Source organism: Centropristis striata, chromosome 10, assembly GCF_030273125.1.
Source record: "Centropristis striata isolate RG_2023a ecotype Rhode Island chromosome 10, C.striata_1.0, whole genome shotgun sequence".
NCBI classification, from domain to species: Eukaryota; Metazoa; Chordata; class Actinopteri; order Perciformes; family Serranidae; genus Centropristis; species Centropristis striata.
The window spans coordinates 9,294,645-9,322,366 of NC_081526.1; the positions used below are offsets into that span (position 1 = coordinate 9,294,645).

The window sequence follows — 27,722 nt, forward strand, 5'->3', positions numbered from 1 at the left end:
TTTTAGTTTATTTTTTCACTGTTTGGGTATAGGGGAATTAAAATTCAGCAGTGCAATGTGTTTGGATATGCATGGGAAATGCACATTGAGGATTATGCATGGACTTTGGTTGGAGCAGCTTTTATGCTAATGGTCCAGCTTGTGTAAAATCAGTCTTGGAAAGCTGTCATTTACTTGATACGGAATTTCTGCTTCAAAACAGGCGCATTAAACGGCAAATGGCTTGACTAGGCAGCATCTTTCATCTTCCTAATCAAACTGGAGAAAGAGACAGGCTACACAACCAAAAGCTGAATATAATGATCCCAATACCTTCATCCTGTCTGCTTTAATTGCGTTTTTTAAAGGAATACTACACCCAAGATTGATAATTTTTGTGTTACCTGTAATACACGACAAATAACTTTTTACTTGCTTGCTGAGTTATGGAGATGCTTGACAACAACAGTTTAATTTAGATGAATAAATAAACTTATATTATTTACCAAACTAATAAAGTGCTGTAATAGACACCTCAGTTAGTATTTAATACATAGACACACATTTTAACTGAAATATTGTGATATGAACATTTTCCAAATTCCCTCTTATGCACAATTTCCCTGCACACTTTGGCACACTTGTTCATTTAATGGAACAGGTGGGCCAGACACCCACTTATTCTTCAGCCAGAAGTCCCACACATTGGTTGGTTTACTTTTACTGCACATTAATGTGCAGGCATTAGATGAAGTTTACTGCTTGTCCCCTAATTCTGCATGATCTTAGCTAATGGAAATTCTTACTGTATTTCTCTTGCAATCTGACTATATCCATCTATAGACTACAGATAATCACATGTTCAATGTAAAAAATAATGAGTAGCCTGTCTGAAATGAAGACTGTTCCTCCTAAAAGTGTAATACCATTGCTGTTGGTATGGTTACGTGAAATCTCCCCCTTTTAGTATGTAAGTACTCATCTAAAACATGCAACTTACAACAGGTGTAAGATACTGGAAAAGATTGAAAATTGACATAGAAAGTCCTTGATAAATGCTTGAATTTGACCACTGCTAAAGTGTACACATACAATTCTAGAAATGATTACTTAGAAAATATAGAATAAATAAAAATAAATAGCTAATTAAACATCAGAACTGTATGTTCTGCATTGGCCAATTACTGACCATTTACATGAAAAATAAATAAAAACAAAGTACAGTAGTTTTCATATATCGGTACATGGCAATTCCAGTATGTCTTTGGTGGAACCGTATGAGCTGATAATATCAATACCTCTATATTTGAAAATCTTTGCTTGACATTGTGAGTGATTGATAAGAAAATGATAACTTATAGGTACAGCACACCTTTTAAAATGGTTTACGTCACAATTAAAGTTGAGTTTTTTGTCTTTTTGTGTGTTTTATACATACACGTTTACACATTTTTACTGTTTTCATATATGATCATATAAGTTGCCTAATAATAGTCTTGCCTCTGTCTCCTCAGGACCAACCTGGAGTTGGAACTTGTGCACCGTGGAGGAAACTTGTGTTCAGGAGGAGCCAGTGCAGCTGCCAAACGCTCATGTCTCAGTGAGTAGTAGTATTTTAAATTATATTGCAATAGCGAAAATATTTACAATAAGGAAGAGAGTGATCATTTTTCTATCCTCATTCTAATTTTCATAGAGAAATTAATTGAATGATGGTTTGATTTTATTTATTTTTCAGTAGAGAATTTCTACTAACAAAGATTTTTTTTTTACCTAAATCTGTACTATTTGTAGGCTAGGACATGGTTGCATCACAACAGTACTTACAATTATATTTAGCCCTACTTACAATACAGTTTGTCCCCTTTAATTCATGCTGACTTATGACTGATTAACTGGGTTTTGCCTGTTGGTTCTCAGTAACCTGCAGTGTTTTCACTGCGTCTTGAGTTAAATGGTATTTTAATGTGGTCTTATGTCACAAGTATTTTGCTGTTTAGGTTGACAATTCTAGTGACGTGTTATTGCAGGTGGCTGTACATCATTTCCCATGAGGCCCTGTTTAATGAAGTGTCAGACTTGGGATCAAACCCTTTCTTCCGTGTTATGGCTGAACCATTAAAAGAAAAAAAAACAAGGGGTTGATTAGCAATGGCAGGCAAGGATAGATGCTGTCCCAGGCGGGCTGTTGAGAACAGTCAGGGTAAATGAAGCAGACAAATGGGTCAAGTGCTGTCTTAGTTGATTGTGTGACAGCCGACAAGGGCATGTGTTTAGGGGACAAAGAGAACTGTGATCTTGATTTCTCAAAGACAAAGCGGAACATCAACCACTACCAATATTTATTGCAATATTACCAATATTGGTGACTCATAAAAAATCTTATTTGTTGATAAAGGCTTGAATATTGCAATTGAAAGTGTAAATGAAGGTGTCAGAGTTAAGTTTGTTGTACTACACCCCCATTTTCTGTTTGTTTAATTATTCTGTCAAAGTTGAGGCTGCTGCAGTGAAATAGCCTGTCATCCTTGAGTGGCTGAAAAGAGATTTCACACTGGAGGTTTGCCATTTTTGAGCTACATTAACCACGTAGCCATGCTGACGGACAAAATTTACTCAGTTGCAGTACATTAGTGTTCGTTCTTCTTAGGGAAATGGATTTGAAGAAAACGGCAGACGTGTGCTAACTGAGAGCTCATGGGGTTCCTAAGCCTGTTTCCCAGTAGGCACTTCTTCCTTTCAACTGATGAGGATACGATGGACCACAGAGGCAAGCTGCCTGCAATTCCCTTGAAATGGGCTAAATCAACTCTAGAGTCAGCCTCCAAATAGTTTGTCCTTGGTTTATTTAACTGCAAACATTTGAATTAATCTTGGGGACTCTGTGGCTGCCCGTGTGTCAGGAGTGAAAAGGCAGGTTAATCATGTTGACCTCAGTTGTGCACACTTGCAGTATTTGGTGAGTGTTGACAGCTGTATTTGTGCTATTTAACCCCACTTATTTTTTTGTGTGGCTCATATCATTTTACATGATACAGTATCATCATATGCCCTGAGAGGACACAAGAATTTTAAGATTCATGGCTAATAAAACCAAGCTAAAAACTTCGATTGCATACAGACAGTTTTTGTTTCAGCTTGTTTGTACCAATTTGCTCTTAGCCTAACCAGTTTCCTTTGTTTGTGTAAAACGGCGATGGTGAATGACAGACTGCAGACAGATCAGACTGAAATATTGCTTTCTATATGTTTATTTCTGTTGAACAGGTGTATTGATAAAGTATTGGCTTTGAAGTTGTGCAGGTTTTATTGCACTTTCAGCTCAGAAGATGCAGGAGATGCTGCATCGTAATAATAAATTATACCAAAATATTAAAGTGTAGATTAAAAGAACATGTAATGTTGTAGCTTTTGAATACTAATGTATGTAATATTTTTCCCCGCGGCCTGTTTATTGATGGATTTCATTTATAGCAACATGTCAGAGCGACTTATTAGTACATTTTTTTGTATTTTCTCTTTTGAGGAAGCTCTTCTAATAAAAAAAAAATGTGAATTTTACTTTAAATGGCAGGAAAATAACAGATGTTGGACCACAAGCTTGAACTAAGCGTTTTCCATCTGTATACATTTTGCAATTTTATTTTAATAGCAGGAAATCACATCCCTGATTGTATTCAGTTCTCCTCTATTTCTCATTTCCTTCTTCCTCCTTCCCTTTCCTTCTTTTTAATTCCTGGTAAGAGGTGAGCGGAATTGAGGAAAGAGAGGAAACAGGTCGTACTTGAGGACAAATGGGAAGCAACGAAGGACTGGCACTTGTCTTTCCTTCTGCTGTGTCTCTGTTTACCTGTGGAGGGCAGTGTTGCTCTAAGTATGGACAGTTCACACAAGTCAAATTACAGAGATGATTACTTGAAGCACTTTTGCTGCATTACAGCATCATAATTCCCTGTAAAACAAAATCAAATAGGATTAGTGTTGCTTATTGAAAAAGGTTTAGGTTATACAGAAGGTTGTTAAGTTCACCTGAAGATGAAACGGTTTATTGGTGCTGATTTCAAACATGATTCATATGTGATTTTCATCTGTTGCTCTTGTGCTCCTCTAATTACTGTCTTTTAGAGGATTGAGTTCATAATTGGAATACGTCACATAATTTATTTCTAGACTAATAAGAAAGACAAGGACATTTCGTACTTAACATCTAAAACAATTCCCTGGCTGTTGCCTATGTTGTGTTTTGCTGTGATGTCATATATTTTGTAAGTTTGCTCTGGACAAAGACAATCTGGACGGCAAATTGTCCTGCTATTAAAAGCTAGTGTGTACACGAGAGATTGTGTGTGTACACAGGGGGTCTCTCCTCATGTTCTATTAGTTTCACAATGAACAGGTGTGACCTGACCAAAGAATTGCTCAAGGCTATCAAGCACTACCATGTATCCATCTGGCCTGGCCTGGTTTTATCTGAGCCAAACCATTAGCCTGCAGTCAGTTCAAGTCAACTGCTTTCATCATTTGATCTACACTGGTTGCTGGTGGGGTGTGACAATGGAGATAAACAGACACTTGCTGTTTTTTTTTCCTGTCAGACCTGGTCGGGAACATAACAATGATGTGGGTTTTTTCCTTTTTTTTCTTTCAGATCAGCTGTTCCATGTGCTGGCAATGCACATGCGTCTGTACAGCATTGATTCAGCCTACAACCCCTGGACTAAGCTGACTCAGGTTACACAAAGCAGAGAAGCAGAGTGAGTTCTCTCTAAAGTACCTCCGCTAACAGTAAATCTTTAAATCTGTTCATATTTTTGATCATGTACCCCCCAGTCTGTACTTTGCCTCACACTTTTCATTGCTCACATAAACATGCAATCAAAGGACCACTTTGTCCTCTCTCTAAACGCCACCATTTCTTCCTGCCCCCGACAGCTTTTCATCCACACAAAGAGGAGCTAAAAACAGAAAAGGGACCATGCGTGGTTTCCATAGATACCGATAATTGCTGCATCTGGCAAATTACCGGGCACTCGACGAAGAGCAAAACGACCCTGTCAAATTCACTGTACTGAGAACAACTGCACCACACCAACAACATACAGCACAGCATCTCGCTCCCAGTTTCCCGACTAGCTTAAACAGAAACTCATGTTTAATAAAAATGCAAAAGGCACACACTTTCTTTTTATGTCTTGAATCACTACTGTACGTCAGAAAATTGTATTTTTTGCATAATGGTGTTTGGTATTCAGGATTGATGGTGTAAAAAAAAAAAAAAAAAAAAAGCTACTGGCAGCACTTAACAATACAAGATGAGCTTGAACAACCTTTCCTCCCTGTTAGTGTTGTAAGACAGCTTCTACACCTGTTACTATTAAAGTGCTCACAGCCATGCAGTATTCTCAGAGGAGCCATTGGTGTTTAAAAATACTTTGTTAGGGGATCAGGAGGGAGCACTGTCATTGACACCCTTAGGCAGTCAACCTGATCTAGCCCAGTTAAATAGGACAAAGAGAGATGTTTCTACATAGATTTAAAACACAGCTCTAGACATATTTCTCTTGGATAAACCAAAGAGGGAATGTATGAAGGTTTTACAGCTACAGATATAGTTTGCATGCAGTGGTCTTAGCAGGGTTGAAAGCTCCGTCCTCTAAGGCTTTCCTCCAATGCACAGTGGAATTAACTGGTGAGTGCTTTGGTAATGGAAGGTATTATTCTTTTAGTGCAGTCCCTCTCATTGAAAGCCCCCGAGGCTTTTCAAGAGTAGAGTGGAGATTGGAACCTCAACAGAACAAGAAGGCATTTAAATGGAGATGGCACACAACGTGAATATGTAACCAGGGCTGCATTAAGGAAGCTGGTCAGGGAACGCAAGGAAAGGGCCTTTTCCCGCCGTGTATTTGTTAAGTAAATTTAAGACGATATACCCATCAAGACCTTTGCTCTCATACCTTCCTGAAGTCTTTTTCAGACAGGCAATGCAAAACATCTGCCTTCATCAATCAAGCTGTTAAAGTGATGGCTTTTAGCATGCAGACATAAATATTCCATAGGGCTTTATTAAAACGATAGGACACTGACGGGAAGAGACAATGCTCACACTATATTTGAGAGACAGTCGACCAACATATTAAAATACCATTACATTAAAGGAATAGGTTGGATTTTTTGATTAGGGGTTGTGTGAGGTACTTATCCAAACCTACAGTAGATGGTCAGACTCGTACCAATCAATATCAGTTCAGATGTACACTGTCCACTATATTAAGGGTATTCTCATTTTAACTGACAACCCTTTCTGAGGGGAACTGAATTCATTATCTCTGCTCTGTTCAAAGCAAACAAACTCCTTTTGAAGAAAACATTATTTTTACCCTGCAGAATGCTGAATTTCTGGACCAGTGCTGTCTCAATCAGCTTGTTTGATTGTGTTAATGTGTGACTTTGGTCAATCTTAACTAATATGTTAAAACACCAAAATCAAACAATAATGCAAACAAACTAACATGTCTAGGCAGTGGTAGACCAGCAACTCCTGTGGTCTGCAAGGTGAAATTACTGCTTTTTGCCAAAGGAGTCTGGTGGCTTTGAAGATAACATAGATAATGGTTTCAGTTTCCCTAACATAAACTTTAACAGGGCTGTCTGACAACAAGTTGAAGTTTTTTTTTATGTTGATAAAATAAGTTTTGCTCCTGCCCCTGTCCACAGCAGTACATAGCTTAGCTTTTGACTAAAACTCCTGCCTGCCTTTCTAAACTGAGGGTTTGCTAAACCCCATCTATTGTAGGTAACAGACTGACTATGGATAAGTACCTCATACAACCCCACTTCAAAGAATCTGAACTATCACTTTAACAATATGAGGTGCATGTCTGAAAAGGGCTTATGTAAAAAATTAGCACAGCCGATATTTATGATATGTATAATGGTTGTGTTATTTCAAATTAAGTACCTGTATTTCACTATTTGCACAGTGAGTTGATGTAATATGTAATTATATTTCTCGATTACAATAGCTATTTGACATTGAGCCTACTATTTATTGTAGCTTCTAAAGAAAAATCTCTTTTGCATGTTTTGCAGTGGCTTTGATGAAGAGAGACCTGAGGTACCCATGCTGTTCCGAGATGTCCCATCCCTCCTGATTATCTTTGTGCTAACGATGCCACAGCCTCTGAGAAAAGGTAAAGTTCCAGTGTCTATATGTAACCCTGCAAGAGAGTAGGGAGTGTCTAAGGCGCTGCTCCACAAGGACAGCCCCATTATCAGCAGTAATCAGGGCTGAGTGCTGGAAAGAAGCATTTCACATCTCTTATCTACGCTCCTGTAGCCGTTATTTGGCCGTGAAGATCAGAGAGACGCGACCCCGGCGATGGGATGGCTACACCTCCTTCGTGTGCCCTTCATCTGTGGCCCGTTGTTGCATCTCCTCCATCTCTGCCAATTCACTAGAAAAGGCGAAGGGGCCACCTAAAGACCTGGCCCAACACAGTGCGATCATGTTTAATGGGAGACATGTCACCGCAGGCAGATCGTTTCATTGGTGACTGAATCAATATGACCGCTGCCAGGGACAATTACAGGGTTCAAACATGGCCACGAGAGTTTGGAAAATGCTTAATTTTAGGCATTATGTTTCCAAGCTTCGGAATACATCTGAATTCGAATGTACTTTAGTCTTAAAAGGTGTAAAAACCCTACAATTAGGATTGTTTTTAAACATAGTGAAAGTGTCGCTTTTGAACAGTTAAAATTATAGGTTGATATAGTTACTGTGTTAATTTATTTAAGGATTGTTTGTCAGCTTGTTCTCAAGGTCGTGGTGTTACCTAGCATGTAGCGTAACATTGTTACAGGGTTTCTTTTTAAAAAGAGAAATTAAAATAGTGAAGGCATGATCTGTCCCTGAGGATACCTTTGCACTTGATGGCTATAATGGGACAGCCTCTTTTTTTAGTTCTACCTTTTAATTGTGCGTAGTGACACTTGTCACAGTGACCAGGACAGTGGAGCTGTCAGCAGCCCTTTGCTGAAGGATAAAACAAATGGCACTCTTTGTTGTCCCTTTGAACCAAAATTAAATATCCTTTAGGCTACATTTTCCACCTGAAACACTCCACTAATTATCCTGCACACTGTTCAGTGAGGCTCTCTATGCAGAAACCAAACACAATGCCCCTGTGAATAGCTGCCAACCCTCTCTGACGTCTTTTTTTATTCTAGAATTCTTTTTATCTCTTTAAATTCACCTTTTGAATAAATGTTAGGAATTTGTTCTTGAATTATTTGTAAATTCTCCACTTCTCTTTCTGTTTTCAATTGGCTTGGTGTATATAATCAGCATCCCCTTCTCTCCCTGTGTAGAGCACTTTACCTGTGTGGTGAAGATGTTGTACAACCTGCAGTTCACCCAGGCTCTGGCCGCACTCTCAACCAAGTTCAGCCCAGAAGAAAGGCAGGCCTGGGGCACATCTGGAGCACTAAAGAAGGTACAAGTGAGCTCATTCTGAATTAGCCTGATTCATAATGACAGGCTGGTGCCAAACTTGGTTCTCTTATTTTCCATTGTCACGCATACAGCAGGTCTTTTTCCATTTTCTTATTTCATTGCAATGCTCGGAGGCTTTACAGATGTAGACAGAGGAAATAGACTGAACCTCACTGATAGTGACGTAATATTTTCTCATTACTTGAAGCAGCTGGGGAAAAAAAGTTTTTAACTAGTTATGGAAAAGTCTCAATTGAACACTGATGCCTCAAAATGAGCTCAATAAGCAAACAAGACCGTCAGCATTTCTGCTATTTCACAGCCAAAATCAGCAGATGTGAAAATTCCTTGTTACTGCTTTCATTTGTATTAAAATCTATTTTTTTAGTGTTGATTTGTTGCTTTTCCTTCGCTTCTCTGTATACTATTAAAAAAAACTGGTCAAAAGAGGTGGTCATGCTGTAAAGATAATGGCCCAGCACTTAAACAGCATAAAACCTGCTGAAATAGTTATAAGGAGAACCTCATTGTATTTCTGCTCTCTGCAGGTCCAAGCCTGCTGGCTCACATTTTCAAAGAGTGCTAAAAGTCTACTTGTATCCCCTGCTTGTTGAACCAGTTGTATCCTGTGATTGTTCCCTAGAACAGCAACAGTAAATCACTGCGTATGACTTAGTATTGAGATGAATGGAGCCTCTTTCGAGTTTCATTTACGTGATTTCCACAGTCGATCTTCATTATCTGGAAAAGTGTGATTGCTGGAGAGTGTTGCATTAATTGGCTATCTATCTTCAGTCTATTAAATCTGTATTAGTGACTAGCTGGTTTGAAAGTCAAAAGACAAATAGCTGAAACCCTCCCCTTTAGGGTGTTTCCATCCATAATGGAGGCTTGGATTAGTATCTTCCTACTACACTGTCATGAACAGTAGTGCATGCATTCACCAGCTGCCATTAAGATGGATTTCAAATCCACGGTGAGCACGGCATCCATATTTGGTAGAACGCCACTGTAATTAAACTGAAGTTGTTAAAAAAGATGCAGTCTGAACAAAGATCAGAGCCTAGAGGAATGAAATCCATGGAGTTGAAATTCCTCCCCTATAAATCTATGACAAAGGACAGCAGACGAGATAAGACTGCTGTTTTATATTCTACCACCTTCAGCTTGATAAATGCATGCAGCTTTTCCTCTATATAAAATACTAGCCGGACCAGTTGAATTTTTATCAGAACACACATTCAGTAATGTCTCTACCACTTATCAGATGTTACATTGTAAAGAGAGAATTATTGTCCTCTGCTTATTCTGCATAACTCATTATATTTTACAGTGCAGCACATTTTATACACATTTTATAGACTAGGAAGATGCACAAGTGAAGCATTATGCTCTGCATTGTATGCTCTAAAAAGATTGATAATGCTTTGACCATTTTATTTCTTTTTATGCGTTATTGTCCCTGGTCAAGGCTCACCTAATTATCTTGACTGTCACCTCACAGCAAGTTCAAATCTGACTCGGATCACTCTGTACAAACTTATGTAGGTCGTATACCGTAGAGGCATTAGTATTAAAATGAGAATGTTTCATAACCAGTTAAAAACTCCTTGTAGCTGCTTAAAAGAGTAACTAAATGAATGAGTGACACATGCCTTCCTGGATAAAGACCCATATTTGTCATGTTGGAGTTCATATTAATACCCAATTTTGCAGGTTGTGTCAAGAGTTTTTCCCTCCTCATTCTCCTTCAATAGACAAAGGCTTTTTGAGACATAGTTAAGCCTTGGGAGGGACTGAAACAATCCGAAAAGTTTTTTATTGCCAGCCAAACAAAATACTGTGGTTTTAATATTCTCCCTTCAGTTCAGATCAAACGGGGAATAAATGGATTGCAGCTGATTCAGCATCAGAGGAGATTACAGGCTTGAGTAAAGTGTAAATCTTGCCCTTTTAATGTTTAATTACACACTGTTAACATTTTGATTTTCTGCCACAGAATGCTACAAATGCTGAGACATGTTTTGAAGCGCTGCTCAGTCACGTTATCAGCGAGCTCTCTAAGGACAAGAGTGTGTACAAGGTGAACGCTGAGGAAACATCAATGGTGAGGCACTAAAATGACTCTTTAGCACTTCAGAACGTATCTGCCTTCAGGAGGGTGCTCTCTTGTCTTTGCTCCGCTCTTTTTCATTTTCCTTTAAACAATGAATTGGCCATTACCCTGAGAGACAGTGGTCTAATATCTCCACTAATCTCCAGGGGAGATATACATCACAGTGTTATCAGCAAGCTGTTGGCTGGTTATTGATCAAGTGTTACTGTTGTTTCCCTCTCCAGCTGATCTCCAGCGTGTGGTCTCCACAGTCTATCGAGTTCAGCCTTCAGCAGTTCTGCCTGCCCTTCCTGCGTCTCTCCTGTCTGCTGCAGCATCACCTCTACGGGGACAACCTAACTGGCTGCTTGGTATGCTTTATCATAAATGTCATCTTACCTGCTGAAGCTGTCTCGCTCTTGTATTCATGCAGCAAGAATGGTCAATATTTCTACTTATCAACAGTGTTGCAGGACTGGGAAATTAATTAAATTGTATCTTCAATTATTATCAGGGTTCGTATGGGTGCTTGAAATCCTTGAAAATGCTTGAATTTTATTATATTGAATTTCAAGGTTTAAAAAGTGCTTTGATTTTGGATTAAGTGCTTGTAAATGCTTGAAAGTCTTACTGCATTTCTCTTGCACTCTGACTTTAGATTAGCATTTTCAATGGAAAAAGATATATAAAGTGAATAGCCTACAGCATATCTGAAATGAAGATCACCTGCGTCTCGCCTGGGTCTTCTTGTTTCTAAGATGTTTCTTGTTGCTCTACCCTGTATCTTTTTACTGAGGGGAGTTTTTCAAATTCATAGTAGATGTGAGGGCTCCTGATTGAGGCCTATTTGTGGGGCTTTCCTCCTAGTTTGGGTCGTGTTTAGTTTCACCAGCTGCCGGTTGATTATTTTTGTGAGCTTACTTTTGCTCCTAGCGCCTAGATTCCCATACCAGTATGTTTTATGAGATTGGCAAACTACTTTTAGTTGTTAAAAGTGTAATACCATTGCTGGTGGTATGGTTAAGTGAAATGACCCCTTTTAGTATGGAAGTACTCATCTAAAACATGCCATTTACAACTGTTGAAAGGTACTGGAAAAGCTTGAAAATGGACCTTGAAAGTCCTTGAAAAGTGCTTGAATTTGACCACTGAAAAAGTGTACGAACCCTGTATTATGGCTTATGGGCTTCCAACAATTATTGCATTCTGCATTACTTATTTATTTGTCTTATTTGTTTTACTTCCGATTTTCAGTATAATCATATTTATAGTTCAAGAAAATCCACCGGTAAAAATAAAGTCAATTAGTAATCATATTATATTAGGATTTTAACATTGACCAAAAGTAAACTTCAACATGATTTTTGCAACGTGATTGATGTCTCAGTACAAAAAACACACAACAATTCAGCCCATTGACACATAAGTTTGGATCCTTTTACTTCCCTTAAGTCACAGGTGTTGCTGAAAGCAAAGTGATTGACCCCCCCGGCTGTTTTCTTTTTTGTTTGTGTGTTCTCAGGAGGAGGATGAGTTCTCGTCCTTGGCTGTGTGTTTGGGGCTGCTACCCGCGGCCCCTCAGCCTGCCAACATCGTGCACAGTGCCTCGTGTCTGAAGTGGGCGGTCGGCGCCTTTGACTTGGTGACACAGTGGTGCGCTGAGGTCACAGGGCTCTCTCAGATGCAAGCTGAGCAATCACTGGTATGTTTTTAAATTAAAGACTAAAGGGTACATGTATATTGTGAAAGTGCTGTACCTAATGTACATGTGCACAATCTTTTGAATTTCACAGAGAGCACACTAGATTGTGTTCTTTAATAACCCTGCTGGTTATATTGCTGCAACTCATTTATAATTCTTGATAAGTATCAGTATCAGTATAGCAGCCCTATTACTTATGACTGGAAGACAGGAAGTATATACCCTTAAAAGCACATCACATGTGGACGAGGCATCAAAGAAATTGTGATGAGTCTTATTTAGCAGTAAAACTGTCTCTTAGTTTTCTTTTTTCTTAAATTGAACATCAGTCAGGACTCGCAGCTGTCTGTGAACATAAATTACTCTCAAGTATCACAATAGTAGTTATGCTTCTTTAACAAACTAAAGCAATTTCCCAGTGGATTCATTGTGCATCATGGGTTTGAATTCAGAAAGTATCAGCATATTGTCGAAAGTGAAGTTGAGCTTTAATTGCCTTTGAAGTTTCAAAGAAATAGTTTGAATACTCTCGCTGCAATTAAATATTCAAACCATGCATTTTGAACTTGATGTCCTGAAAAAGATTCATGTAGCTCAAGTGCTATTGACATTTAGAAATTAGTTTCAACCTTGGTTGACAAGGCCTGTAGCTGCGAGAGCCTCTGAGGAGAGTGACTGCATAACTAGCCATGTGTCGATGCCCTCGTCAGTCAGTGTTGCAGTAACCTTGGATGTTTTACATCATTTGGGGAAAACCTAGAGTGTCTTGCATGTCAATTTAAGTTGCTAATACTTTATATAGGATGATATTTATTATTACATCTTGCAGTCGAAGGACGTCTTAAAAACTAGAAAAGTTGGAGACCTGGTGAATCAATTTTATTCTGTGCAGGCTGACAGCAAGTTTTTTAATCTTTTGTGAGCAGTCAGTGTTTTTTACTGACAGTTCCAGGAAGGGTTTGAATACCAATGTGATAAAGAAAGTAGTGCACAATAAATTTATGGCCTGATTTCAGTATATTTCACGTACGTCTGTCTGTCTTCTTCCTGAAGACCTTGCTTGTCCAGGAACCTCAGTGGGCAGCCCCCCGCCTTCTCCAGCTACCCGACAACTACAATATCATCTTCCAGTACTATCACAGGAAGGCCTGCACTGCCTGCAAAAAGGTGCCAAAAGACCCCGCACTCTGCCTTGTCTGTGGCGCCTTCGTCTGTCTCAAAGGCGTCTGCTGCAAGCAGCAGGGTATCTGTGAATGTGTTTTGGTAAGTAAGGCTTATTATCTTTGGTTTGTTTTATTCCATGAGAACCCAACCTCAGGGTTCATACAAAATGAAAGTTTTTTTAGCAGTTATGTTTTGTGTTTGAATTTGTACTACCTAGGAAAAACATGCTTGTCTTTCATCATTATGTGATGATAATGTGTCCTCTACACAATTACTCACATAAAACAAAAATAGTTTATAGCTAGATAAGTCCTCTGTCAATTCCTTACTAGCAAGCATGACATATTGCATAGCAATTTAGATATGATAATAAAGTTTCAGTTTCAATACCTAAAAAGGGCTTGACTTTTACTCTTGAAACACTTTACAAACCCTGCAACCTACTTTGCATTACAATTAATACTTTATGATGGATTACAAGCTGTAGTCACACAGCTGTTTGACATTGTCATAATCATTTAAAAAAAATTTTTTTTTTTTTGACAGCACTCCCAACATTGTGGCGCAGCTACAGGCATTTTTCTACTGATAAATGCCTCAGTCATCATCATCATCCGAGGATATCGTTTCTGCCTGTGGGGTTCTGTTTACCTCGATGCCCACGGAGAGGAGGACCGCGATTTACGGTACTGCTCATCACGCACACACACACACACACAGTCACAAATATCACAGTGTTATGCAGTTAACTTTATATTCATTTGAAACATTTAAATACTCCTGTACCGTGTCCCAATTCCATTATTCATACTTATTATATACATTATCTACATAGAGGGATATTTCAAAAAAGCTAAATTACAAAACCTGCTATCATTTATTTTTCGTATTTTTTTGTTTATTGCATTGTTGGACAATCACGTACATCAACTGCAACCCATAACATAGGTTAACATAACATTATTACAATTCTTTGGGTGTTTGCATCCAAACTTTTAGAGCAAATTTAAAGGTAGAATGAGGAGGACTTTCCAAAAATAACAGTGTATAGGATAGTTGAAAAAGAATCTCTTTCAATCATCGTTTATAGAAGTATTTGTATGATTGGGTCTGCAGAGACCCTCTTCTCTCGCTGTATTTTCTCTTTTCTTTTCATTTTGAGGCTTGGCTCACAATTTAATTCTCCTGTTTGGACACAAATATTATTATATTAGGTTATTAGTAAGCCAGAATGAAAATGGCTAAACCCGCTGGCTAATCAGATGTCGTTGAGCGAGGGAGGAGGGTCAACTTTAAATGTCTACAAACAGACAAACGTACTCATTCTGCTTTTAAGTTTTCAAGTACAATCTCACAACAAACTCAAAGCCTTCTTAAAATTAGGATCTCGTATGAAATTGGGACACGGTTCTTTTTTAAAAATCCTTTTTGCTGCAGAGAAAACAAACACAGCTCTCACACTTGTTTTCCCCTCTGGCCTTTCTCCAGCCGTGGCAAGCCTCTCTTCTTATGTGAGGAGAGGTATCGAGTGTTGGAGCAACAGTGGGTTTCACACACCTTTGATCACATCAATAAGCGTTGGGGGCCTCACTATAATGGACTCTAAGATCTTCCAAAGTCCACAGAAAACAGCAACCCGTGACGGAGGAGATTTTTTTTTCCTGGCTTATGTGTCTGCCTCGATCAAAATATTTGGGAACTCTTAACGTGATAGACACAAACATCCCAGTGAGGGTTTTGCTGCCACAGCCTTGGTTTATGTGAAGTTTGGTGTACAATCATGCCTAAAGATTAACACGTGTGTGTGTTTAAGTGATTTATTGTGTGATTTTCAACAGGGAAAAACAGAATTCGGTCAGATCAAAGTAAAAAGCACAACTTTGCCCAGAAATTCAATTGGTGTGGAACAGGCTTTTGAAGCCTGTTGTTTTTATTTGGGTCAAAAACATATATATATATATATCAAGTGCTGAATGTCCCTGCAGAGTTTGATTACTTTTTGCACCATTTATGATGATGTTAATGCATATCCCTTTTATTTATCGAAATGTGCTCTGCTGTGCTGGCATGAGTTTCAAGCTCCTGATGAGTGAAGCGACGTTACTGCAATGTGCACTCGCTGTCTGCTGACATGAGAGGGTAGGCAGGACAAGTCCACCCATCAACACACGAGAGTTTTTTTGCAAACAAAGCAGAGGCTCTTTTTATGGGTCTAGTTGCAATCCATCCTCAGGAATTTGTTTTTGTTTTTTTGCTGTTTAAAAATACGTTCTAGATATTTAAATGAATGCTGCTGCTCATTGTTCAAGTAAGTAATTTTAACTTTTGTGAATTTTTTTTTTCTAAGGTTGTGCTTTGAGTTTATGATGGCTGGGAATGTTGACTCAAACTCACTCACTTTAAAGTTAAAGGAGGTATGCGGTCACCTCATCACGCTCACTACAGATCCTGTAGTCCTGCCCTATCGCATAGCGCTTTTTTGTTTCTGCTTGGTTCTGAAGAAGAAACTCAAATGCCAACACTTAACACAGCTAAAGCTACAACTGGTCAATAAATGATCTAAAATGTATTGTCATCGGTTGTCAAATTCTGAAGTCAAACATACAGAATTTAAGTAGGATACATTTTTAAGGAAATCCCTATTTCACAGATATGGTGTCCTGCTGCAACAGCAAAACTGAACACCATATGAGAGCAGAAATATATTGGTTCTGTCAAAGTTTTCTCTTGAGATATGAAATTCAGTGAAATGCAAGTTGCACTTAAGAAGAAACGTCAATACTCTTCATCCGTCTGTGCTGTCGAGAAAAAGTTTTTCCCTTTTTATGCTTTTGATTGTCGAGTCCTAACTGCAGTACAGAGCATTTATTGTGATGACTATCCCTTACTCATGCATCATCTAGGTGTGATTTATAGTTGCATTCCAACATTAACAGCATTATCAGACTTGAGTATCCGTTATACACTGTGCATGTCATCCTTTAAGCCACCATTATTTAAGTGTCTTAGCTACTTAATTTTCTGATTATCATCTTTTTTTTTCTGGAAGAGAGGAAATTTATCCAGTCGTGCCTGCAAGATAATTTTTTTCGAGAGATAAACAGCACACTGCTGATTATCCCTGACATCTGGTTTGAAATGCTGGGCCGCATCGTGCTGCATCGAGGAATCTTTAAAGGAGCAAGTTAACACTTGAAACACCTCCCTCTTGAATTCATGCATGCTGCTTTTCTGTTTACTGAGTTTCTCCTCTCTTCTTATTTTTTTTTTTTGCAGTACCCACTTTGTAAATGACCGCAACCAAATAGCCAATGAGTAATGGGTGTAAATTGTAACTGAAAGCTCTTGTGTGTTCTCCTGTATGAATGAAGAGAGAATACAGTACATTACTGTAGGTGCTGACTCAAACTTTCTGAGTTTAACCAGAAAGTATGACTTGGACATTTAATGCAAAATGTAACATATGTGAATAAAATATAAACACACTGATTTGTGTCTTTTGTGTTTTCTATTGTAGGTTTTTGACTATTACAATAAACGACCTTCTCTACTCCTGTATGTAGAGGAACTGGAATGAAAAAATACCTTTTTTATGTGATTTTTGCACAGATATTACTATGCAAAGGTACTCAGAAGTCTTTCTTAAACAAAACAAAGTATTAAATAATATTTAACATACAACATATTAGATTTTCAACTAATTCTAGAAATTAACACAGAAAACAAAGAATTAATAAAAGGCACAATATACATCACAACGGTGTGTTCAGTATCAGTCAAGTGCTGACCATTTAAAAAAAAAAAAAAATCTATATGTATGCTCTTTTATATGCTGTGTGTGCGCTTATGTGTATGTATATTGTATATGAAGACATGTACGCCAATACCGATGGATATCGAGATGTATGTGATTGGCCTACATCGGTTGGAATCCAACTATATGCTTGTCAAACACAGACTGTATAAAATAGGTTGTCAAAGCATTCTCAATGTCACAGGTGCTTTTGTCAGATACAAAAAATATAATCATTTTGTATCTACACATGAACATTATTTCTAGCAGGCATAATTGAGGTCATTTGCAAGAAACCTAACCAACATGACTGCTAGACAGACAAGAGGGAAAAGAGGATATCATGCCACTGCTATTGTCTCGGCTCCATAAAGCTTAAACATTACTTTCTGTAATGACCTTTCTTTGGTTTCAATCCACTGATGTGAGCTGTAGTGAGGGAATGTGGCTGATGGGATACAGACCTCCACCTCCAAACTGTGTCCACCAGGGGTCTCAGTTCACTGGAGCTCATCAGATCATAACCTCCACAGACAAATGCTGTGACCTTTTTGGATGAATAATGTGACTTAATACAAGAAGAATACACTGTACGTGCAAAGCTGATGAATATTTTCAAAAGGCAGCAGAGCAGATGCTTCTGCAGGAAAATTGCAATTATAACATTTTGTACATTTTTCTTCATAACTCAGACTACTTAGAAAACACTAGTTATTTTTTACTATAAGAAATCTATACATGTGCACTTGATAATAATGCAACTGATACATTTTCACAAAAAAGGACAAGACTATAATATTACATTTAATGCAAGAAGTGTATATGTTACAATTGCAGCCATGATAAAATCTGGTATGCCAGCTATTTTTTTACTTTTAATTTTTAACCAGTAACCTCAAGATCAATTTGATGAAGGATTACATTCAGTCATCTTAACTTTAGACTGCACAATAAAGCTCCTGTACACCTAAAAAAATAACTTTCATATCTCAATTTTTAAATTATTTTTTAAAACTTATGCCAAAATGAAACGACCCTCTTGCAGTATAAGTGTCTGTGTTTTCTTTAATCGTATTTATTAAAATAAAACTGTATTAAACCGAACTATGTCAATAAAACTGGAGGAAAGTTATCATAAAATTTCACACAAGTATGCTTTATTGGTGATTTCTGTATATAGGCATGCTGTTTATGCAACCAGTTCACTGCCCTTTTCAGAGCACCAGAAAGAAATTTTCAATGGCATGTGGCTGAGCGTTTTGAGGATAATTGGGTTGATGTTTCATAAACAAGGGAGGCCCTCTGGTTAATGACTGCAATGGCCGCACAAAGCCTCCTTTTTCCTGCCAATTAGGCCAAAAGAAGAAAATCTGGTATGGCCCAGCGGAGGGATTTCATCCGGGTAAAAAGCACCGAGACCGTGCGACAATTTTGAGATGCTGGTGTTGGAGGCGGTGCTGCGGAGAGCATCACTGGACATTTCCTCGTTTCCTCCCTGTGCAGGTAGGTCCACCCGGAGCATGAATACACCACTGAAGGTGAGATTGGTCAGCTAGGAGCTTCCGGTCTGCAGGACAAACGTGCTCAGATGTCTGTACTGTTAATAATTAAAACCCTTCACTGAGTAAACAGTGAAATCAGTTTGGATATGTTGCCATGGACGGTAAGCTAAAGAATTTAATTTTAAAGCCTCCAGTAACAGTAAGGTTTGTGTAAAAGTGTCTACAGTGTTGGCTTTGTTGACCCAGATGCACAGAGGTGGAGACAGACTGAGCAGTGATCAGCTGATGTCTGAGATACTTTCCCTCTTTTTTTCAGATTTTAGAGATGGAAATACGGAGTCTGCAAACACAAGGTAGGACTCATGTTTCCTCATCACTGGGCCTGCAGAAACAGCTCAGGCTGTCAGCTGGTCTGGATTACTTTAACTCTGGTGCTACTTAACATATAGGTTGTACATTATGAGTTACATAAGTTATGTTCATTGACACTATAAACTTCTTTATTCAGCAAGTCTAACTTTTAAAAACATCCCATAACGTTAATTGAAAAGAGGGGTAATAAAGTATAGTTAAGTAGTGGTATAACCAGGGGTGCTGGTGCTGTTGTGAGCGGGAATACTGGAGCAGTTCAGCTGATTTGACAGAAAAAGAAATTATGATTTGATAAGATATAAACCATTATATATGTACATATTTATAAATATATGTATATGTATACATATGCATGTATGTATGTATGTGATATGTATGTGTATATATATATGTGTGTGTAATCACATATGTATATATATGTGTGTATATATACACATATATGTATATATGTGTGTGTATATATACACACACACACACATATGTATGTATATATATGTATGTATGTATATATATTATGTGTATATATATTTTTTAATTTTTTTATTTATTTATTCTTCATTATTGGTTTCTTATTTTTACAGGAGTTTTATCCATACTTCTTCTGTCAAAGCACTTTGTTAACACTGTTTTTAAAGGTGCTGTATAAATAATAATTAGATAAAAGTTATGGATAAATAACTAATAAATAGCATAGACTGTATGATAGGTATCAGTAAAAGAGCAAAAACTACCGACTAGCTAAACAGTTTAAAGAATTAGCCAAAAGTAATGGATAAAAGGTTGAAATTGTTCACACTAGTCAAAATTGATAAATACAATGGTTAAAAATGTTAAAAGTAATAACCATTACTGACGAGCTAAACAGTCGAAAAAAATTAGCTAAAAGTAACGAATAGTTGAAATAGTTAATTAAAAGTAATAGACAGTTGAAATATACATGAGTACTAATTTAGCAGTTGAAATACTTAAGAAAAGTAATGGATAATCAGTTGAAGTGGTTAACCAAAAGTAACAGTTTAATCATTCTGCTTTAATCAGAGTAGTATAGTATTAGGGAAACTGGTCAAGCCAACTTTAAAAATCATAGTTTAATTGTATGATTGCATCAATCAACCAGTCCTACTCTAGAAAGGCAAAATGATGGTTGTTATTGTGGTTCACTGTACAAGCTTAGTTTTTCCGTTTGATATCAACCACAGAGTTAGTTCTTTTTCAAGACATTAAACACCAAATATTTCAATCACTTGTAGGTTTGAAACATATAAAGTCACAGTGACTGTGTGATGCTGACACTCAATACAGTGCAAAATTTTGAAAGAAATCAAAAGGATCTTTCAATCCGAGCCAGAGCAGTCGCAACATATTGACAAATAATAATAATTCTCAATTTTGTTGGAATGTTGCAGCAGTTTGGTGAAAAAAACCCACATGATTTTAGGAATATATTATTCAGATTGCCCAACCTTAATTGACTGATATGTCAGTGTATAACACTCAGTAGGTGTGCTATATTTACACATACAGCTTTGCACTGTACAGTGTTGCACTGAGCCACATCACAGTGGCTGCTGGAACAGCTGTGATGTTTAGATTACAGAGATTAATTTCTGACAGGGGTTCAGGTTTTTAGATTGATTATTTTAATGATGTTGTTGGCTTTTTGTTAATTAGGTTGATGTTTGTATATCCAACGTTGTCACTTGGAGATTACTAATCATGCAGGTGGACTGGTGTGCTTAATGGGCTTAAAATAAAAAAACAACAACAAAGTATGTGTTTCTGGTCCTGTGAGGCTTTGGACGTCCAGGGTGAGAACAAGGGCACAGTGCTTTTGGTCTGGCTCGTGGCTAGTGGAGGTTTACTGCAAAGCCTCTTCATATCCCCTTAAAAGGGATTATAGTCCCGAGTTTTTTTTCTCTCTCCACAGACTTACCAAAGGGTTTACCAAGTGGAGTTCCCGCAAGGCTTTACCAGAGAGGGTGGGATTGTGCGAGTTTGATGGAAGCAGAAAATTAGATTACTCACTTTTACTTTGCACTGTTTCTGGTGACAAAGATGGTCCCTGTGCTGCAGCTGTTCACAGCATCTAAAGCTGGTACCACCTCCAACCATCACTGAAACTTTGAATTATGCAGATGCACCATAAATACAAATGTTGGGGGAGGGATATTATTACGATAAAAGCATCTGCAACTACTATTATCACAAAGAAACAAGTAACCACACATTTTTTACACAAATTCCAGTGATTTTGAAGTGTGGTTTGATGATGTTGGATAGTTCAAAAAGTGTTTCAGTGTGTCACAGAGAAGCTCTTGAACACCAGATACGAGGTCCCTTTTTCATGTATGCTGACACGCTATGGTAAACAAAGGGTAACCTGAGCGCTGCCATCTAGGACCTGTGGTGTCCTGTTCTAAAGCAGCAATGATGTGAATCCTGCGTTTTCTCTATGCTTGGTCACATTAAGACACAAAAAAACTTTGGTAAGGGAACTTAAGTTGAGTGGATCTGATTAATTTGGAAACATTAAATAGATAAGAGTGCTCTGATGCTAGCAAGGCTGTCAAGTTTCATGTTAGCAAACAGGTCAGTCAAACAAAAGTCAAGAATAATATTAAGAAGCCTATCCTGCTTTCTAGTTTGGTAGCTCCCAAACATTTATGTTTGTGACCCTATAAAGGTACCATATATTGTAAAAACTGAGATTTCCATGTCTTCTTTATTACAAAGCAGGCCTATGCGCTAAATAAATACTGTGGATGTTGGAAAAAAGGCTCAATCTACGGTGAAATGCACACAGTTTATATGTAGAAACTGTGCCTCTTAACGAGCCGTTAAGACTCCCATAATGTTGTGATGTCATAACTGTACTATATATAGATGGAAAGTGCTGCTACACCGAACAAAAATGTGTTTTTTTAACATAAGCACATGTAAACATGTTCTAATAGAAACCCAAAATACAACGATAAACCCATAATTAAGCATTTTACAGATTACAACCAGGTCCACCAAAGATTAATAGTTAATTCTGCTTTTTTTTTTTAAAGGTCTAGAGGAAAAAATTACTATAATAAACAAAACATTTCTTCTAATCCCATCTAAAACTCTTATGACCTGTTATGTTTTATGTTGTGAACCCCTAAGGGGCGTCCTGACCCACACGTTTGGCACCACTGCTGTGTTAATATAGAACAGGAGAGTTTTGTGCATAAAAACACAAGAATGTTTTTTTTCTCACAACAGACACTAATGCATAAAAAGAAACTCGCCGCCCATGTTGTTGATTATACTATTTTAATAAAAGTCAACGTGACTCCTTTAGATTTTGTTAGTTTTAGTTTGTTAGGTACGATAACAAGCCACCAGCTTAAAACTCTTTCCAGCTGGTTTGACTATCATCCACTTGATTAGATCCCTAGAGCTTTAAACTCCTGGCAACATCCGGTGTTGTGGCTTTTCAGGTGAGATAATGTCTTGTTTTTAGTTACTGTCACTCAGCATGGAGGCCCTGTTTTGTAGATATAAACATGAAAGAATTCCAGATATCATAAAACTCCCACAATGAGTGTAAACATTGCAGTTATGGATTTATATTTGACTTTATAAAAAAGACTGTCCTTAGCTGAGTTGAATCTTTTTGCCACAACACAACAGAGCTTAGCTTGTACTGGATGTTGATCTGCAGAGATGCTTATTACATTGTCCCCACAAGATGACAAGACATTAAGATGAAACTGTCAGATGAAGTAGAAACAGCTGGATGTGTAAAGAACATTGTGTGCAGAGGGCGAGAGAAACAGCAGGCATGTGACATAGCAACTATCACGGACTTCCTGGTTACCTGTGTGCAACTTGAGATGCTTCATATCAGCCACCATTATGAGTGGATACATCTGCCACCTGAATATTTAACAGTGTTGCAGATAAGGTTGCACATTACTGGTGAATTATTAATCCCTTTAGATGAGCATGAATTAGACTGGAGCGTTTTGTTGGGAGGGAGCGACAAACACTTTCACAGAAACAGGTATGTGTGACTCTTAGCTTTATGATCTTTGAACTGTTTTGAATATTAGATAGATGCAGAAGAGTAGAGTGGTTCTTTGTGTGATGGTTGCATCTCCTATACAGTAAATACTTTTATGACTAATGTTTAAACTGTAAGTGAGATTATTTGTGTTGCATAACCTAAAGGTATACTTGACTTGATAGAGTCTGAAGTCTAGTTGTTGATGTGTTTTGCTTTAACAGCTTGTACGTTTGACTTTTTTGACAGCTCTTGCAGAAAAAGAAGCTAACAGTATTGGTCATTACTGTAGCCACTAATTTACTGAAATCAATTATCAGTCTCTTATGACCAGCTGCACATCTGAGGCTTAAACGTTGCTTTTAAAAGCTGCAGAAAAGGTTGATATTTTAGAGGCAGGCATCTGTTGCAGCCAGTAACAGTTGGTGTAAGTCTCTTAGTAACAGGTGAATGGTGATGTGTTTGGAGCACGGTGTAGATCGAGACACATGTTGCATAACACAACAACAGTTATAAATGTCAAGTAAACAGGTTTGGATCTCTTTGATTAATAAGGCAGGTGTGATGAATTATTCACAGGTAGTTTAGGATGGACGATTAACTTCAAAACAATCATGATGGATTATTAGACTGAAGTTGAAAACTTACTAGTTGCAAAGTGATTTAGTGGTTGCTTTGTGTAGTTATTTACAGGTAAGATATGTAACTTTTCTGTGTTAAAATGTCTAAAAATGACTAAACTAAAAGACTATACCTTGTCATATAGCTTGTTGAGTTTTGTACTTGCATTACCCACAATTTTCACAGCAGAGAAATCTGTAATTTTAATCAGTGCATTGGTTTAGTTTGGTCATCTGTCAATGGAGTAAGATCTTCTTTGTCTATTTATCAGCATTGTGGCTGTCTTCCAGAATTAAAATTGACTTTTTATCCAGTTTTTAGCCACATTTTTACAACCCAATTTCGAGATGTTGGATTGTTGTTGATTATATATGTTAACCAGGCAAAGGATTTTAATCATTGGATATCTGGATCTTAAGTTATTAGAGAATTAAACTGATGTGAGATGCAGCTTGTCTTGCAGCCCCTCTAGGAAGACCGAATAGCATCTCATTATTTATAAGCTGCTTTATTCAGTTTTTTTACTGGATTTAATCACCCGGTCTGTTTGTTTTGGGGAGGAGAGACCACTGCGAATAATTTAGCTCCAGTAAAAACCTCCTGAACGATAACAGTGAAGAATCCTATCCGGGAGAAATTGATTGTATTGATACCAATAGTGCTGATTGAAGACAACAACTCCCACGATTCCATGCTAGAACATCACAAGTCTTTTGTTATTGTTTTGGTTGAGAGACTCCTAGCAGCATAATTTCATTTTACTTAATATATTTGATAACATGTATTAAATATAAATGCATCCTTGATTTTGAGGCAGTTGTTTAAGTAACTTTAATATAAAAATGTTTGAGATAGAATCTTCTTATTTTGACCACATTAAATATAATCTTTATGTGTATGTAATTCTTAATCAAGAAAGTTTTGAATGAATCCAACACAATAGAATTAGTCCGTTTTTAATTGACAGGCACTTCCTGTTAAGTTGTTATTAACTCAACTTGTAACGTAGTTAGATTTAATAAATAATATTGCGTGCAATCTTTTGCCTCAATTTTATTGAGTAGCTTTTTAAAGTGTACACTTGCATGCTTTGCATTTAAATTTTTGTCATAAAAACACACAATTACAAAAGGTACATTTGGCTTATGTCACATGTGTCTTCCTGAAGGACACAGTGAAGGATATCAGTGTTGCATATTTGAACAGAGCAGCAGCGTATCCATCTACCCGGATGCTATTGCTCAACCTGCATGCACAACAATTCATAAATTTGTCCTCACGTGTGAGTTGCCAAAGCTCCCGAGGGTTAAACATCATTCATGTGTTTTTCACATCAATCTGCTGATCTCCACTTCCCTCCCTCAGGGTCACACAGTCGCTGAGATGCATAACACGTTTATGACAAGTGGAGCAGTCGTGAGATCGTACACAAACATTCCTCTCCATCAAGCTTATCTTGAATGTCTGTCATTTTGCAAAAATGGGATGCATGTATCCCAACATGGCAATATCACTTCCTAATCCATCATGTTGTTCTGTCTCAGCTGTTTTGACACTTAATGCTTTGCATCGCTGCTCTTTACGTGTTTTGTATTTGGTCACAGAAACATCACTTGTAAACTTAAAGGGTGATTTATATCACGTTTTTGCATCGCTGTTCATCATTATTCCTTATAACCTTGTAATATATAATGTAAATCACTTTATAAAACACTTTGCATAATGATTTTTTTCACTAAATGGCGTGGTGCTGGTTCACCGCTCATTCAGGACGCCAGTTGTCAAGTTAATCTCTGTCCAATCCAATTGATGGTGAAGAGATTGCACTTCTTAGTGTGCAGTGACGAGGTCCCTTTGGAGAGGTGGAGAGCTAATTCAGTGTTCTCCGTGAAATGCCACTTGTTGCCTGTCCTCTTGAAGAAAATTTCTGTTGCTATTGGTGCTTTTAGATTATGATCACAAGAGACTCTTTAGTTGTATTTTTTCTCAGCCCTGATGAGTCAGAGGAAAATAACACTTGCCATGTAAGTATTCTACTGTCATCTCCAGCTACAGCTGTCTGCTTTGATTTCTCCTGCTTTAAACCTGTTAAGTGGCTCCCCTGGCGGATATATTTGTTTCACTGTGAATGAGAAGGCCCTTGGGAATAAATGTACTGCTCTGTGCTATACATACACAGCGCTAGACGGTTCATACCTTTCTTATTTTAATGACCTGCTTTTCTGTGATGCAACTGGGAGACAAAGTGTTTTCCTGTTTTGATTTTACAGTGTAAAAGTCTGTCTGCTCTGTTCAAGCTCACCTGGGAAGTTAGAAGCTTTTATTTTGTAGGAAAAAGTGAAAGGAATTAACATTTTGTTTTATGTTCTCCTAGGGCATATATCGACGTAATTCAAATTTCTTTTCTTTTTTATATATATAAATGCTGCCCTTACTAGGGTTTGTGTTATTTAGTTCTTTTGTAATGTTCGTTATTCTTTTCTCATATAAATATATTTATTTCAGAAAAAGATCTATTTAAATGTGCACTTTATGGAGCTTTGATTTTTTTAAAAAGGTACTCCTGATGTTATACAGTATTTATGTTCTCTTAAATAAACGGTTTAAATAAAATGACTTGTGACATGTCGTATATGGCTTTGACTGAACATTTGCTCTCACTTTGCGATAAGCATATTGGGATATATATCGTATATCGATATTCAGCCTAAATATATTGGGATATGAGATTTGTTCCACATTGCCCTGCCTCACCAGTGTGAAAATATTCTATACTTTGTTTTTTCACTTGGGCTTTTATTTATCCTTTAGGAGGTCACTGTATGGATTGTATCCTTATAAATCCAGCATGATTGGCATGGAGAACCTGGGGGATCCCTCAGCTAACTGGGATATAGTGGAGACCATTGGCAAAGGAACGTATGGGAAAGTCTACAGAGTAACCAACAAGAAGGATGGGAGTCAGGCAGCAGTGAAAGTGCTGGACCCGATCAATGTAAGTCATGTTTACTGTGGATCCTTCAGCAGAATACAGAGCCTCTGTGCTTACTGCGTGTCGTTTGCTTTCACTTACCTGCAAAAAAGTTGATTTCGATAAACTGCATCAAGCTAATAACCATCACCCTGCACACCTCACAAGCTATTGAATTAACCCTAACTGTATTAGAAGAGCTGACTCTGTGGATGATGCAGAACCAACGAGCGCTTTATAGTATGGTGTTTTAGTCTAAAGTAGCACTTGTGTAATCCACTAGCCTATCCACAAACTCATTCAGTCATTTAATGCAGTGGTTTCCAACCTTTTTGGCTTGTAGCCTCTTAAATTGAAAGTGTTGCTGAGTTTTGTGAGTAGTTCCACTTCCTCACATTCACTTACCCTCAGCGCTGGTATTACCTAACAGCATACGTTGTACTGAGGACACTTGGAGAGCAGAGGGAAAGTGGGCGGGGGAGGAGTGGGGGATATAAATGGAACACACGTGCTCTTGTACACTTTCATCCTAAACTATCATGGATTGACCGTCAGTTATTATTGCTACGGGTTTATGACCTTGCAAAACATTAATTTTCCCATGCATTTACTGATAATGTTGGGAATAAAGAAAGTACAAGGTGGACAGACTAACTGAAATTAATTATATGACACTTTTCAATAAAAGATCGCATTAAGTATTGACTGAAAAATTTACTTCTTATTCATCTTCTCCTTCAGTGGTAAGCCACTGGAGTTTCACAGTCCATCACTTTGGTTATGGTCAAGATATATAAACAAATTAGATTTTTTATTTGCCACGGAATTTGGTACAGATATTCATGGTGCTAGGAGGATGAATCCTAAACAATTTCCCTGATTTCCATTTAACAACCAGCAGACTCAGTTCTGCTTTGTGTTTATTGCTAGTCAGTAAATGTTAACATGAAAACATTATAAAACATGGAAATACCTGCTTAACTAGAGCGTGTCAGT

At 37.6% G+C, this 27,722-nt stretch overlaps 2 protein-coding genes across 2 annotated transcripts in view; both read left to right on the top strand.

Annotated features, from left to right (window-relative positions):
- The window catches only part of ubr3 (ubiquitin protein ligase E3 component n-recognin 3), a 44,005-nt gene extending 27,082 nt beyond the window's left edge, over window positions 1-16,923 (top strand). Inside the window, exons 30-39 of the mRNA XM_059342744.1 lie at window positions 1,494-1,579; window positions 4,628-4,733; window positions 7,069-7,169; window positions 8,350-8,474; window positions 10,473-10,580; window positions 10,814-10,939; window positions 12,091-12,270; window positions 13,324-13,533; window positions 13,981-14,120; window positions 14,923-16,923. Of these exons, the coding sequence (XP_059198727.1) occupies window positions 1,494-1,579; window positions 4,628-4,733; window positions 7,069-7,169; window positions 8,350-8,474; window positions 10,473-10,580; window positions 10,814-10,939; window positions 12,091-12,270; window positions 13,324-13,533; window positions 13,981-14,120; window positions 14,923-15,040 (1,300 nt within the window). The 3' untranslated portion in view covers window positions 15,041-16,923. The remainder of the gene's footprint in view (window positions 1-1,493; window positions 1,580-4,627; window positions 4,734-7,068; window positions 7,170-8,349; window positions 8,475-10,472; window positions 10,581-10,813; window positions 10,940-12,090; window positions 12,271-13,323; window positions 13,534-13,980; window positions 14,121-14,922) is intronic.
- Window positions 16,924-18,816: 1,893 nt separating this feature from the next.
- Window positions 18,817-27,722, top strand: part of myo3b (myosin IIIB) — a 78,284-nt gene continuing 69,378 nt past the window's right edge. Inside the window, exons 1-3 of the mRNA XM_059342952.1 lie at window positions 18,817-18,890; window positions 18,976-19,082; window positions 26,567-26,750. Of these exons, the coding sequence (XP_059198935.1) occupies window positions 18,876-18,890; window positions 18,976-19,082; window positions 26,567-26,750 (306 nt within the window). The 5' untranslated portion in view covers window positions 18,817-18,875. The remainder of the gene's footprint in view (window positions 18,891-18,975; window positions 19,083-26,566; window positions 26,751-27,722) is intronic.